This window comes from Tympanuchus pallidicinctus, unplaced genomic scaffold (genome assembly GCF_026119805.1).
Source record: "Tympanuchus pallidicinctus isolate F22 unplaced genomic scaffold, pur_lepc_1.0 scaffold7, whole genome shotgun sequence".
Classification (NCBI taxonomy): Eukaryota; Metazoa; Chordata; class Aves; order Galliformes; family Phasianidae; genus Tympanuchus; species Tympanuchus pallidicinctus.
In genome coordinates this window covers 7,245,588-7,259,867 of record NW_026294791.1, presented here as the reverse complement: position 1 = coordinate 7,259,867, position 14,280 = coordinate 7,245,588, and the positions used below count along the sequence as shown (strand labels likewise).

The following is a 14,280-nucleotide window of genomic DNA, read 5'->3' as shown; positions in this document are numbered from 1 at the left end:
ACACATATTGTGTTTGTAAGCTTCAGAAGACATTTAGCCAGAGACATTATCAGCCAAGTGCCAGATTTCTGGAGGAGTCCTGATCCTCTCAACTTGGGATTCCTTCCAACTGGCAGATTAGCAGCATTCATCAGACACTGCTTGTCACTGCCTATCTGAACTCCACAACTGTAACCTCGCTGTTGCTACTTTTACTTTTTTATTAAAAGACAGTTATTAGGAATCGAAGTGCCAGAGAAGCACATCTGTCAGTCTAAAATACTCAACATTTCAGCTAACCATAAATAACTTTCTGTATAGGAATAACTCAGCTTGAATAGAACACAAATAATGTGAGTGATTTTTGTCCGCAGGACCTTGTTTAACACTTGGCCTTTTGTTTAGTGTTTACACTCAGTGCTTGGTGCTGACAGGAGACACTTGCCAGTAGAGCTTAGGGAACACCAGAAGATGGAGGCATTGGAGACTTCACAACTTCTGGAGATACAAATCCTCTCATTGCAATCCCATTTTGCAACCAAAGAGAGGAGCCACAAGTAGCTATTTGAGAGACTTCCTCCAATTGCTTCAAACACAGCTTCGTTAGTACTCCTGAAAATGGGGTCAGTATGCCAAAATCCTTTCTTGGAGCTGTTCTGATTTTCTGTGATGGAGATGCAATAGAGTATAACTGATGCTTCTGCAGCCCTCATTTCAGGGCAGAGATGTATTTCATTTACACTGCTCCTGAGGACAAGGAAGGACATTTCTGTCTATCATCAGTCAACATTTAAAAGCTACCACAATGTCATCATTCAGTTACACATTCAAATGACTCTGAGCCCATCTGCTCACAGCTCACAACCTATGACACCTTATTTTGCTAGAGAATAATTTTTTTTCTATTAAATAACTTAATCCAGCAAACAAAAACAATGCACAAACTTCTCTACGTATTTCCCTCAGTGATTCACAACACCAGAACAACTGTATTTGTGGCTGTATTGAGAACTCTGTATTTAAGGTTGTTTTTGTAGCATGGTTTTGCTGATGAACGTATTTTTAAATACTTAGTTCCCTGATCTAGTGCATAGTGTGTTTGCACTCAGAGAAAATGATGAAGTGATGGGAAAGGAACGAACAGCAGAATGCAGTACTGTAGCTGAAAGCTGGATACAAAACTACAGCAACTTAAAAGCCTTATAAATGGAGGCTGTTGTGGCTCCCTCCCTCCCTTTAGCCACTGAAAATATTCATAGGACAAGTTTGATATATCAAAGAGATGCCATGACAAAAAAATGTCTTTTTCTTTACAATTTAGGGACTGTTTAAGCTGCTGCAGAACAGTACACTTTGTATCACAAAAATCACAGCTTTAATTCACTGAAATGTAGCACAGCATTAGACACCAAATTAGCACTTCTAATTGCAAGTGACAGGGCAATTTCCAGGTTGCCCTTGCAGGGGAAAGATTATACCAGCTAAATGATACCAGTGACCTTTAATCAGCCTTCCACCCACCCCAACAAAGTGTTTTTTAATCCAATCACAACAGATAGGGCAACTGAGTCCTAATTCAAACGTTCTGTCACTCCACTAGTACAACTTAAATTCCAAAACACATTCCCTATGCCAATAGCAACATCCTCAAAGTGCCTTTCTGAGGTATTCCACTGACATCGAAGATCCAACAGTCTTAAAACTCTCTGATAGGGTAGTGAGATGAATTCATTTCTACTCAATGTGTACTTGAGCCCATATCTCCAAAAAATTAACATTAATCCATTGCACTTATTCTGCCAATTAGTTGTCATTTATCACAGTTTTCAGAAAAATTGTAGAAAAGGCAGTTATTACGAGAGCATGATAGGCTGAACAGATCTTTAAGAACAGGTTTTGTAACTGAAAAGCAATCACATAGCACTAAGCTGAATTTCAGTCACTGTTTTTGGTGATGACTTTGGACCTCAGAGAGGCCCACAGAACAGATGCCATAGAATTGTATACATCTGTAGTGACTGTCAGTCTTGAGCACTACAATAAAAGAAAACAAAATGCTAAAAAGGTAACCCACCTCTCTAGTTTCCACGGTTTTTTTTTTTGTTGAGAATCGTGAATTTGACACAAAATCTCCCTCTTGAACTACCATCTGCATCATGGATTAAATTGAAATAGAGACGTCATAGAATCACATGCAAACCACATGGCATGGAAATTAACTTCTTCACATTAAACACTTTAATGAAGAATTTTCAAAAAAAAAAAAAAACCAAACACACAAATACCTTCACTGAAGGTGCAACTGAGAATTTGTGCATTCAACACCTGAACTGGCAAAATCTGTCAGAAGAAATCACTTTTCCTTTTGAAGTAGTTCAAAATGAACTACTTCATTGATGTGTTCATTGAAACACATTGCACCATAAACACAACCCAAAGGCATTTACTCACAGTAAAATAAGAAGATCTCTTCATTAAAATCTCACGATCTGCACCGTGCTGCCGACAGGTAAGCTTAGGGTCAGGGAACAGGAAATCTCTTGTATTTTCTTCATAAGTAGCAAGAATTTCTCCAACTAAAAAGAAAACACACACTGTAATTAGGAATTTGAATTAGCAGCAAGGCTCTATAACTCGTATCACAGTAGGGAATAACATCATCAAGCAGCAGAAATATTCAGACACTGGCCTAAAAGCACGGTTTGCTTATTTAAGAAGTATGCAGAGAATAGCTAAGGCAATCTTCATTAGGAGCCACAGGAACTTCCTCAAGGTAATCCCTTCCGTAGCTTCCTCCTTCTTTACTTCCCATGACACAGAAGAAACCAGCAGGTTTTAGCCAATACATCATGAAAAACTGTCTTATAACACAAAACATAGATGCTTCTTAAATAGCAAGTTGTTATCAGAAAGAAATGCAAGCAACATCGAAATTAGTACGATTCTTCAAGTATTGTGATCTGCTACTTTCTTTTAAAATATTTTCTTTAGGGGTAACCCATGAAAGCATATTTCTATTAAAAATAAAGTTTAAGTTGTGCTATCACAGTTATTTTGTCAGCTTCCACTGGGATGTACCACAGGTACCTCTGAGTCCCGATGAAATTACTGAAGTCAGAATCTTCCCCCTCCTCCTTCCCCCTCTCCCCCCCCCAAAAAAAAAAAAGTCCACACTCAGTATGTTTTCTTGGATAAATAAGTCCAGTGAATCACTTGAGGGAAGCAATTGTTTCTTTGAAACAACTAAAGGCGAGCAACAGAGAGTGCTTTGAATACTAGTTTCCAAGCGAGTTCTCTTTCAAACTTGACTTTATTTCCAATAAAGTACAGACTTACATTATTCATGGGAACACTTGAATTTCATTAAAATAGATTTTTATAATCACACAAACCAATAACAAAAGTATGACAAATTGCTATTTATTATTGTCACCTATCCCAAGCGATATGTAATACTTATAGTGAAGATAAGAGTTTTCCCAGTGGTCACCATTAAAACAGAAGGGAAAAAAAAAAAGAAGTGCCATTCTGAGAACAAGATGATACACTCTGAATTTCAGACAGACACTCTGCAAGTGAATTGTGATGCAGTTAATAAGTGATGTGCTGGATGATTTCAGTTTTTTTTTTTATTATTACTTTTTATTTTTTTAAATCTTATCACTTTCTGACATGGTAAGTTTTGATATTCAGTTGCTATTCTATTTCAAGAATGAGATCCTCCTGATCTATTAACATTTTATATTCAGAGAACTATTTGTTGAAATCCTTCCTATTTTGTTTTTGTGTTGGAAAAAGTGATTGTGCTGTAATGGGCAATGTCCTCATGGAAATTCACCTATTAAACTGCATAATTTATGAAGAGACTGATACAATACCTGGAGGAATGAGCTGTATTAGTTCAAGTACTGCTGTGTCAACTAGAAAGGAAGAAAAGTTTCTTTGTAAGTTAAAAAAACTAAAATGAGATGTTACTTAAAGAAATAAATGCGCGCTGATTGATAGTGCACAGTGACACCAACAATAAGGGCAAATGAAAACCTTGCCTAATCCTGGGGAAAAGAACAACTACAGATGAACACAATGGCATTAGCAGTATACAAAAAGCAACCCTTTCACTAAGAATTTGTTAAGTTCCAGCTGTTTATAAGTTTGTCTTTGGAAATATCTTGTAAAGAAGATTATGCAAGCTTAACCACTTTTTCCAGATACCTCCCTGCATTAGGGAGCATGCTCTTGCAGTTCGCATGTAGGGCTGGTGCTGTCTTACTACAAGTCATTGTGCTCCAGATGTGGTAAGACTGCTTTCTGTAGGCATATATCATTTTCTTAACCATATACATCCACACATACAGACGTTTTGTGTGAAATTAAGAAGTTTCACTTGAAATTAATCAAATAAGCAGTCAGACAGAGGAAACTATTCTCTCTCTGGATAAGCAGTTGGATGTCCTGCTGATTAGGATGTATTGCATTCTGAAGCATACAGCATACATTCTAGGGGCATTTTCTTAGTTAACAGCATTTTGGAGAAGCTGGTACTATCCCAAAGACAGCAAGAAACTTATGCCTGTACTGATAACAAACCTATGCTAAAGTCACTAGTGCTATGGTCCTAACTTATTTAGTATGTAATGCACATTTGTTATCCACTAACTTTTCAGAGGACAGGCTGCTGATAGAAAAAAAATAATTGTAACATTATTGAAATCTCCAAAACATCTTTAAAGCCTATATGCATATAACATTAATGCACACAACACAATACGCATAAAAAGCAGAACCTACCTTCTAGCAACTCCACAAGGTCTCCAGGATCAACTACATTAGCAAATGTCTGGAAAGTAAACAAATATTTTTTAAAAAATAATGGCATAGACAAAGTCATCTCATATCTCTGAGGGAAGAAGGAAAAAAACCCCAAAATCAATATTCTTCCTTGCTTCAGATGGTTGTCAAGAGTTCTATCCCTCTTGGAAAAAAAGAAAGGAAGCTGGAATTATCATTTGACACACGATCATATTCACTGAAAGCCAGCAGTTCTTGTCGGTTGCTTTCTAGCCATTTTAGGATTACCTGCCCTAATTTAAATTAGGAGCTATTGTGAAGAAAGAAAGAAGAAAGTATTGTCTGAGAAAATTTTAGGAGAGAAAGATAAATTACAGAATACATTAGATGTCTGATAGATGAAGAATGTGTTCTTTAATGTTAGTTACACTTTAAGCTTAACTTATTCATGTACAGAGTACTGTTCAATTTTTATTTTTTATTTTTATCCCATGGCAAGAGATGGCAAGGAACTGGGCAGGAATTCCTGCAAAAACATTCCAATGGATATTAAGCACATAACGGACTTTCCTGTAATTCTGCACAAAGTGGTATAAATGACTTTGCTGATTGAAAATACCAAAGCACTGTTCACCACAAGTGCTTAGATCCATTCAATAGCAATTTGTAAGAAAATAGTTCCTACTTCAGCTTTCTCTTTAAGCTTTTTTCTAAGCAAGTAAATTCCAGTGTTCTGGAATTCCCCTAAATTAGAACAAAACCAGCATTCAGTACATTTCCCTTAAATAGACAGTGGGATGTTTGCCTTTAATTAAATACTGTGTTCTTTTTTATTTTTTCCATTCTTCTGTGGTTGGTAAAATTATCACTGCTTTTACATTACCTACATAACAAGAGTATCACTGATGTTTACTCAGTCTAGATTTGAAAGTGCAGGGGGATGCTTAAAGGAAAAGAACTAGTAAAGGGCAAAGTATTATTATTCACAGGTAGTCAAGGAACCAGATCATATCTGTATGATTCTGTGTTTCATTACCCCTGTGGTACTAATAATGAAGCTAGCAGGGACTCAGAATATGTGATAAACAACTATAAATTAAAAGGCCAGAATACTAACTTGGGAATTCTGGTGACAAACCATGAATAAAGCATCTCAAAAGGAAAATTATGTCACCAAAAGGGTTTCAGCTGCTATCCCATCTTTCTACTGATTAAGCTGACTCTCCCACATCCCATAGTTTTTGTGTTACATTTTTAAAACAATAATATTTATTTTTTTTCCAAACTAAGAAAATAGATACTGAAAAAGGACAGTTCCTAAAAGAATGAATAAACACCTAAAAAAAAAAATATAATCTTCAGCATGTGTATTTCTTGAGACACTGTGTGGATAATACAGTTGCACACCTCTGCTGTGCCAAAAAAATGCAGGAGCTATATAATATTGCACTGACCTCTGTGTGATTACTTGCACATCAGGGTTCTGCAACGAGCTTTTGTGTGTATGGGATATGTTTCATTTGCCATGTATCAGCATTTGACGTTATCTTACCTTTTCAAATACTAGTTTTTCTTGAAAGAAAAGTGGAAATGCTGCAGGGACACACCGAGTCTTTTTGTATTGCCCAAGTATAGAGACACTGAGATAGAGCTCCTCTTTGTCTTTCAACAGCACTCCAGGACAAGTTATCTGTAAGAGGAACACATTCATTAAACAAACTGAACTTCAGTTAAAGTAGTAATGGCTGTTTTCAGGATAAAAATGAAATGGTCAAAGCTGAAACGGTTGATTGCTGAGAGTCAGAGTGGAAACATTTCTTTTCTAAAGGAGATCTATTTGTACAGAATGACAAGGAAAATTTGTCACCACCTTAAAATAATCAAGAGCAAGTTTACTTACAGTGGGAACATGTTCCACTGTCTTAAACCAAACCTAAAAGTGGTATCATGATCTTAGAACTGTATAATGAATGCACAGAGCATCTATAAGTTAATTAAGGGTCACATCATGTTCAGAAGGATGGACGTCTAGAACGAAGTTTAAATGATGCAAAGATACAAAAAAAAATATCCAAATGTAGCCTACACAATGAGTGAATGAAGCTGGTAGATGTATATGCTTCAATTCCCATACTCTGTTCAGTCACCAAAACAGAAAAGCTTATTTGCAAATATCACAATTGAATTAACATTACATTTTAATGTGCAAATGAGGAAAAAGTAAATGTTTTGCTCCTATGGGAGGAATATCACACAAGTTGTTATAGGAGAATTTTGGCCACTCAGGAGCATATTCAAGACAGTAAAGACCTCTCATTGGGCTCCAGATACTGCCACAAATCTCTCAACTTCCTCTGGCCAATTCTTACTCATCGAGTGAGAAGTTAGTATGCTTTTAAAGCTCTGATGAACATCAGATATTCTTAACTGTGTTTCAACTGCAACAATGTACACAAATCACTGTTAGCTACTTTCTCCAAGCCACATGGTTTTACTCTATTACCCATCCAGAGAACTGTCACCTTTCACTTCATTTCTACTGCTCACTTTTTATAGCAGTATAATAAATATGAGGTTGTCTCTTCTAACATAAGGTTGCTGCAGAAAGTGTTCAGACTTTCAATTGCAAGGTACAAAGACAAAGGAGCACAGTGACAGGAATTGAAATAAGTGCTTTGCTTACAGTCCCTTACTCCCAAATGAACATTTTACTTGAGAAATTCTTGCTGAAGCTAAAACAAAATTACATAAACAGCAGAACAACAGCCTCAAGTGAAAGAAAATAACAGAAACCAACATGTTAGAGATTAACTATAGTTACAGTCTAAGCTTAAAAAATCAAAATGTTTCTGCTCATAAGTATGCTAGAAAACAACAAAAAAAAGTTTCCTCTCCATGCAAGTTAGGGCTTCAAAACTGCAAAAGGAGTACCAGAATAATGGATATTCTGACTGAAATAGATTACCAATCATTAAACAGCTTCATGATAGTGGCTGCAAGTGCTAAGAGGAATGAGTAAAACAGAGATTTTATCCAGAAAGTAAAGATTCCCCCCAGACCACACACTAAAACTCCTATTAGCTTGGCTGGGACTTCTCCTTTTAAATTTATGATTCTTCTTAATCAGGGCTTTGCACCCTGCAGAAGGCAACTGGAAGAAAAGATAAACATTTGAACACATCAGGCATAGCAAAACTGCAAGCAACAATTAGGGGATATGTACTCTGGTCAACCTGTAGAAGTAAGATCGTACAGATCAGCATGTGTAGTGTGCTGCTTATCTACAATGTTGTAGAAGCACAATTCATTTTCTGGGCTGGAACACAAAGTCTACATGTTCATTTAACTTCAAATTAGCCCCCCCCCAAAAAACAAATGTACATGTATATCCACAGTTCATTAAGTGTGTTAAGTAATATACGCTGCACAGAGCTGCAGAACACTGAAGAGACAAACTAAAGTCCTCAACTGATCGCAAACCTTTCAGGCAGGATGAGGGACCATTTTAAAAATGGTGAAAGTACAACAATTTTCTAACAATTTACTGCTCTTACAACCAACCATGGGGGCTATTGAAGAGAAACAGCTGTTACCATGCACAGTTCCAGAAGGATGAAAACGTGCCATCCTTAGTGCTGGGACACCACAAACTGCCATAATGAAGTCACTGAATTCACTTCATGGGAAGGAACTGAATTCTACTGTTCCAACACCTGATATAGTATTTATTTTCTTTTCCCTCTTCTACACTCAATACTCAAATTATATCATGTATACACAGCCAATGAGAAAGGCTGGCCCTCAAAAAAAATTCCTTTAGTACCCCATCACTACCAAACAGAAAGTGTACTGCATGAAGGGCAATGGACAGTATTAACTCCTGTGGAGTGCAAGCTTACATAAAGAATAGCCCTTTGGACTCAGAGTTACAAAAATAATCTTCTCAATATAAAGAGATGACATTTTAGTCTTCTTACCTGACAGTAATCCACAATGCTATTAATTCATCTTGGTGCTTAAAGCTTTACATACTTCACTGCCACGTTTGTGAATTCTCCAAGTAGTGGTGACATGAAGAATAATGTGAATTTCATTCTGCTGCTACATGAGCAAACCAAATGCCAGCAGCAGAGGTAGGAACCAAAATTAGTCTCAGAAAACAAATAACAGTGAAAGCTCAGTCTGAGCAATCATGAATTATTCAATTTAAACTAATGGCAGGGTAAACCAAATATGGTCTTAAACTAAGGTTTTCAATTTTAGAAGAGCAGCCTCTCAGAAATGAAGAAGACTGCCTATGAAATAAACCAAAGGACTCGTGCATTCCAGATAGGAAAAGGCCTTGGAACTTAGATTAAGTCAAAAGGAACAAAACCAAACTGGAACACATATCCTAAAGCAAGAGAAAAATCAAATATGACAGAATTTCTGACACAGGTCAACAGGTTTCCACGAGGCTTCAGAAACATGCAGAGCGTTGAAAAAGAACCAGAAATTGAGAAAAGAAGGGCAACACTGCCTGACTGAAAAATAACAACTGTGAGGCAGTTTTGAGGCAGAAAAAGAGACCTGAGCAACTACACTTCATCAACTAGAATATTAAATATGAAATAAAAAGTCTATGGAGGCAAATACGAGAAGGAAAAAAGCCCAGCAGCATGTATTTAATAAAAAGAAGATCAGACAAGCAAAACTCAATGTTCTCTGGGCAAAGGATATCTAGCTTTATCTGGGCATCAATAACATCACATGGTGCCACATGAAATATTGCTACCTACGATGCAAAGAAGGAAGTTAGCAAGAAAGTTCTACAGTAATATAGAACTGGCCAAAGGACAGCATCAGCAAAATGAGAGCATCGATTAAGGGTTGCTATTAAAAATGCTCATCTATGTATGCTGGAATCCACATCTTTAAACAATTTTATTGATTCTGGCAGAAGTCAAGGAACACTCTTGAAATTCCTCAATAAAAATTCAGAAATCAGAGGTCACGAGAAAGATACAGAAAAAAACAGCAATAAGAACTGAGACAGACCCACAGACCAACTGTGTATATAACACTGGTTTTACTAGAGGATCTCTGTGTTAAACTTAACAGCCTGGCCGCAGTGCAGCTGTGAAGGGACTAACGTTAAGATATAAAGGATGAATTGCGGGCTGCCTTTTTTTTTTTTTTTTTTTTTCCTCTTCTTCTTCTTCTCCCCCCTGACATCACCTACGGTAACTGTGAGACCCTATTTGCAATGCCAAACTCAATTCTAACCCTGATCAATGCAAACTCCTTCCGGAAGGAACAAGAGTGGCTTTCCTGCAGCGGGCAGGCCGGAGGAGTCGCGGCCCGGGCACTCACCGAGCGGATCTCCAGCTGCAGGACGCAGCGCAGCACCTTTCGCGGCATGGAGCGGCCAGGCCGGGCCGGAGGTGACGGCTTCCGACCCGATCCCGAGCCGCGGGCCGGACGCCGTTGTCACGGCAACCGCCACGCTTCCGCCTTCCTCTGCGCATGCGCACAACGCCTGCGGATGGGGCCCGGGTGCTGAGGGAGGAGCCTTCGGGGGCGGTGCGCAGTGACGTCACTCCCACAATGCCCCGCTCCTCACCCTCTTCCCGCAGGGCCTTGCGCCTCCCTTCATTTTTGTTTATTTTTTTTCTCTTTTTTTTCCCCTCTTGTTAATTTTGGGTGCGTCCTCGGGTTTCCCTGACATCCCGGTTTTGGCCCCCTGGACTCACTGAGCAGTTGTCTCAGTGTGCCCGTTGTCATGTATTGCACCAACACAGTGACTGCTATCTGCAGTCTCAGACTGGGAGGAGTTCAAACCTTCGCTTATTTCCAAATTCATGAAAGCAGCTGAAGAGAGTAGAGGCAGCTCAGCGTGCCAATAACTGCTTCCAAAATAGGGCAGTGGCACAAATGTATCCCACAAATGTTTTAATTTCACATTTTCACAGACTGGCTATTAGTGCTGTAGCAACTGGACAGATCAGTACAATGGGAAAGACATTACAACAAAGGCGTGAGGAAGGAAGGATCAGCAGGGTGCTGCAAGGGAAGGGAAGAAAATTTCTCACCCACATCAGAAGATTGCAGGTCCACCGGGGAAAGCTTCAACAAGGAGGGATCTCCAAAAAGAGATCATTCCCTCATCACAGTCAGCCCTTAAATGAGGTCTAGGAGAGATGCAGCCAGGTTCCACATCTTCTGGTCACACAGCTGGATTGCCTTCACCTGTGTTTCCAGGGCTGACCTGGTCCTTTCCCCAGGTGCTCAATCAGCAGCTCAGGCTGTGACTCAACAGTTCCCATACAAGCACTATGTGATTGGGAAAGAATCACCATTCTTAGTGTGTTTTGGTTTTTAATTAATACTATATGCATATATTAAAGACATCAGAACAGTTAACAGTGGTTTCAGTTATTCCTAGAGATATATTCCTAGATTTCAGTCTGTACAATAAAACTGGAAATGTGGGCTTTCTGTCTATTTTGTCGATTACTATAATAGCTGTGAGCCTTTTTTGGTTTGTGGTTTTTGTTCAAGCAAAGGCAGGATTCTGCATTTGGGGACTGGAAGAAAAACAACCTCGTTTGAGACTTGCACACCTCTAATACCTACATTAAAGAGGGGTTTACCTTTGGATAAGAATATTTTATATGCATTACCATTCTCAAGCTTATGAGTGGCTTTCCACGATTAATAAGAAGGAAATTCTCAAAGATCCATAGCTTCATATGTCAAAACGGTTTACTACATATTTTCAGATGCCTTTCATATAGAATCATAGAAACACGAAGGTTGAAAAGACCTCCAGTTAAACCCCAGTCCACCCCCACCATGTCCACTTACTATGTCCCTCAGTCCATGTCTCCACAGTTCTTGGACACCTTCAGGGACAGTGACTCCACCACCTCCCTGGGCAGTCTGTGCCAGTGCAACACCAATATACACACGTTTTTGAGGGATAAATAATGTGTTAAAGATTGTGAGGTATGAGATTTTATGATAAGTGTAGCCATATAAGACTAGAAGACAGATAAATGCTGAAGTAAAAAATGGCATCATGTCTGTGATGAAAATTCAACATCTATGTGCAGTGACCTGGAACAGAAATGCTTTATAACCCTGGGAAAAGGAGCACAAGGCAAGGCAGAAAGTGAGTTTCAGTCTTTCTCTCTGGTAAACCAAGAAAAACCTGGGGAAGGCTGGAGGGTTACTCAGTGAGCACAGAGATGCTTCTCCATTCCTCAGATCTACAGACATTCTGCATCTCTCCACGCTGGACCTTGGAAGGGAAGGATGCTGCTGCAGTGTTTTTCCTGCCCTTTCTGCAACACTACGAAATCCATCTCCATCTTGTGGTCATGATGAAGTGCATAGTTTACTCAAATATTTGCTCTGCAGGAAGAGTGATTCAAGGAAATTCTGTCTTTCAGCACAAATCAATTTGCTAATAAGCAAAATCACAAAGGGCATGCTACTTTAACAGACCTGAGGTTTTTACTGCTGTAAAGTCTCCCTGCTGTGAAAATGAGTGAATTCCTTTGCTTTTACAAAAGTAAATCTTGTAATGCTACTTCTACTTAGTTCCTTGTAATACAAGAGCCTGGAAGAGAGCTTTGCATTTATGTTAATGTTTTTTTTCAATCTTCTCCATTTAAAATCTCCTTTTCCAGTCTTCTAAGCCCTACCACATATCTTCAGTTTCATCAAAATACTCAGTACTAAAAGATACTGGTTTAAGATAATTATTACAACAATTCTACCCTATTTTTGCAATGGTTCTCAGGGTCAGGCCTCAAGAATTTCAGTGTATTGGTATATGCTACAGCAGAGCTGAGGTTGGAAATGCACAAGAATCACAGCTGCAAACAATAAACATTGCAAAGTCCAGAATCTAAAAAAATACTGTGGATTAGAGAGAAATGGATCAGATAAGACTGGAGATCAGATAGCAAATCTAATGTCACTGAGTGTGTCAGAGATTCGCTTCTGGTTAAGAAGGCATGAATGTTTCTCTCCTTAAACTTAGGAAGAGTTACAGTGGGTACAAAGTGGTATTTCACATTTATTCTGGCTATAAGAATGAAGGAAATATAGGACATTTCCACATTTTTTCCTCCTTCTACTGCAGTTCTTGTAAGAGTGTTGTCAGAAAGCCATTTCTGCCTACTTTAAGATCTTAATGTTGTAGGAGCAGCCAAAAAAGACCTCAGCCTACGTATATGAAGTGCGTCTATTTTAGATAACATCACTGAGTGTGATTGTCTTGTCATAAATAACTGTGGAGAATTCCAGGAAGACATCTGCTCAAATAACAGCAACAAATTATGAGATATGGAAAAATTTCCATATTAGAAAAAGCAAACAAACAAAACATTAAGACTGCTTTACTTTGGAGAGCAGAAAAGTAAGATGTAATACAAAAAAAGGTACATAAGGGATTGTGTAATTTGTAGAAATGTGTTTTTCTATTTACCCATGCCTATTTATCCTTTCAAAGGACACAGACAATGAAATTAAAAGACAACACAATCAAAACTGATAGAAGAAAGTACTTTAGATAGTGGAACTCATTATAACAAGCTACATTCACCAGTGTTCAAAGGAGAATCAGAATGCTTTAGAGACCCTGTAGGACAATACCCATGTGCATTGCTTTTTTTGATCTTCTCACTCACTGCTAGGTTAAATGTGCAATTCACAAAAGTCTGTTCCTGTGCAAAGAATTGTAGTCGAGGAAAACATCCAGAAAAAGTTAAGGCTAAACAATCCCAGTGCACTACAGAGCAAAGCTGGAAGAATGTTGTAATGTGAGAGATTCTAATAGGATCTAAGGGGAGCAAAGTGAATTGCATTACTGCAGACAGTAATGTAACAGGGAAGGTAGACTGTTAGATTATTGATGAGGACAGAGGATGAAGATTACCTGAGGGTGTCAGCACACTCTTCACAAAATACATTTTCATCTAATCTTTCTACTTTGAAGCAGGAAAGAAGTTGCTCAGAAGTTAGCATTCATTAATATCCATTGCTTTAGAAAAAGACCACAATGGCTTTGTCGATCCCATCGTGGTTTGGTGTATTACGTCCATCTTGCTCTTTCCTATCCTGCAAGGACTCTATTGAGCAGAGCTCTCAGGCTTCCACGATGAACCTACAAGTTACTATGAGCAAAAGGCTGCCTGATCATTTTGTTCTTTTGGAGAAGCCATGACCTTTCTTTCCTGTGCCCTTCCAGTCTCACTCAGGTCTACTGAAGAGCATTTTTCACCATGCATCTGGAGAAACTGAGCACCTATCAGCTGTGCTGCACTGTGGCTCAGCCATTGTGTAGTGAATCTTCTGCATTGCTGCTAAGCCAAAACTCACTTTCTTGGCTATGGCCATTGACCTTCACTGATTCTTGATGTAAGTCATGCCTGCAGTAGAGAAAAAAAATAAATAAGGCAAGCTACCCAAAGACATTGAAATATTCTTAGCATGTAAGCTGTTTTTCAGGTCTGCTAAATTCTT

General features: G+C 38.5%; 1 protein-coding gene across 3 annotated transcripts in view; it reads right to left on the bottom strand.

Annotated features, from left to right (window-relative positions):
* SPATA6 (spermatogenesis associated 6) overlaps window positions 1–10,923 on the bottom strand; it is a 40,475-nt gene extending 29,552 nt beyond the window's left edge. For 2 of the 3 annotated variants that reach the window (XM_052665973.1, XM_052665975.1), the window contains exons 1-5: window positions 10,120–10,254; window positions 6,320–6,457; window positions 4,768–4,816; window positions 3,858–3,899; window positions 2,431–2,555 (exon numbers count right to left, since the gene is read on the bottom strand). In XM_052665973.1, the coding sequence (XP_052521933.1) occupies window positions 2,431–2,555; window positions 3,858–3,899; window positions 4,768–4,816; window positions 6,320–6,457; window positions 10,120–10,167 (402 nt within the window). In that variant the 5' untranslated portion in view covers window positions 10,168–10,254. Of the gene's footprint in view, window positions 1–2,430; window positions 2,556–3,857; window positions 3,900–4,767; window positions 4,817–6,319; window positions 6,458–10,119; window positions 10,255–10,838 lie in introns of those variants that run through there. The other variant, XM_052665974.1, reaches the window with a different exon arrangement.
* Window positions 10,924–14,280: the final 3,357 nt, after the last annotated feature.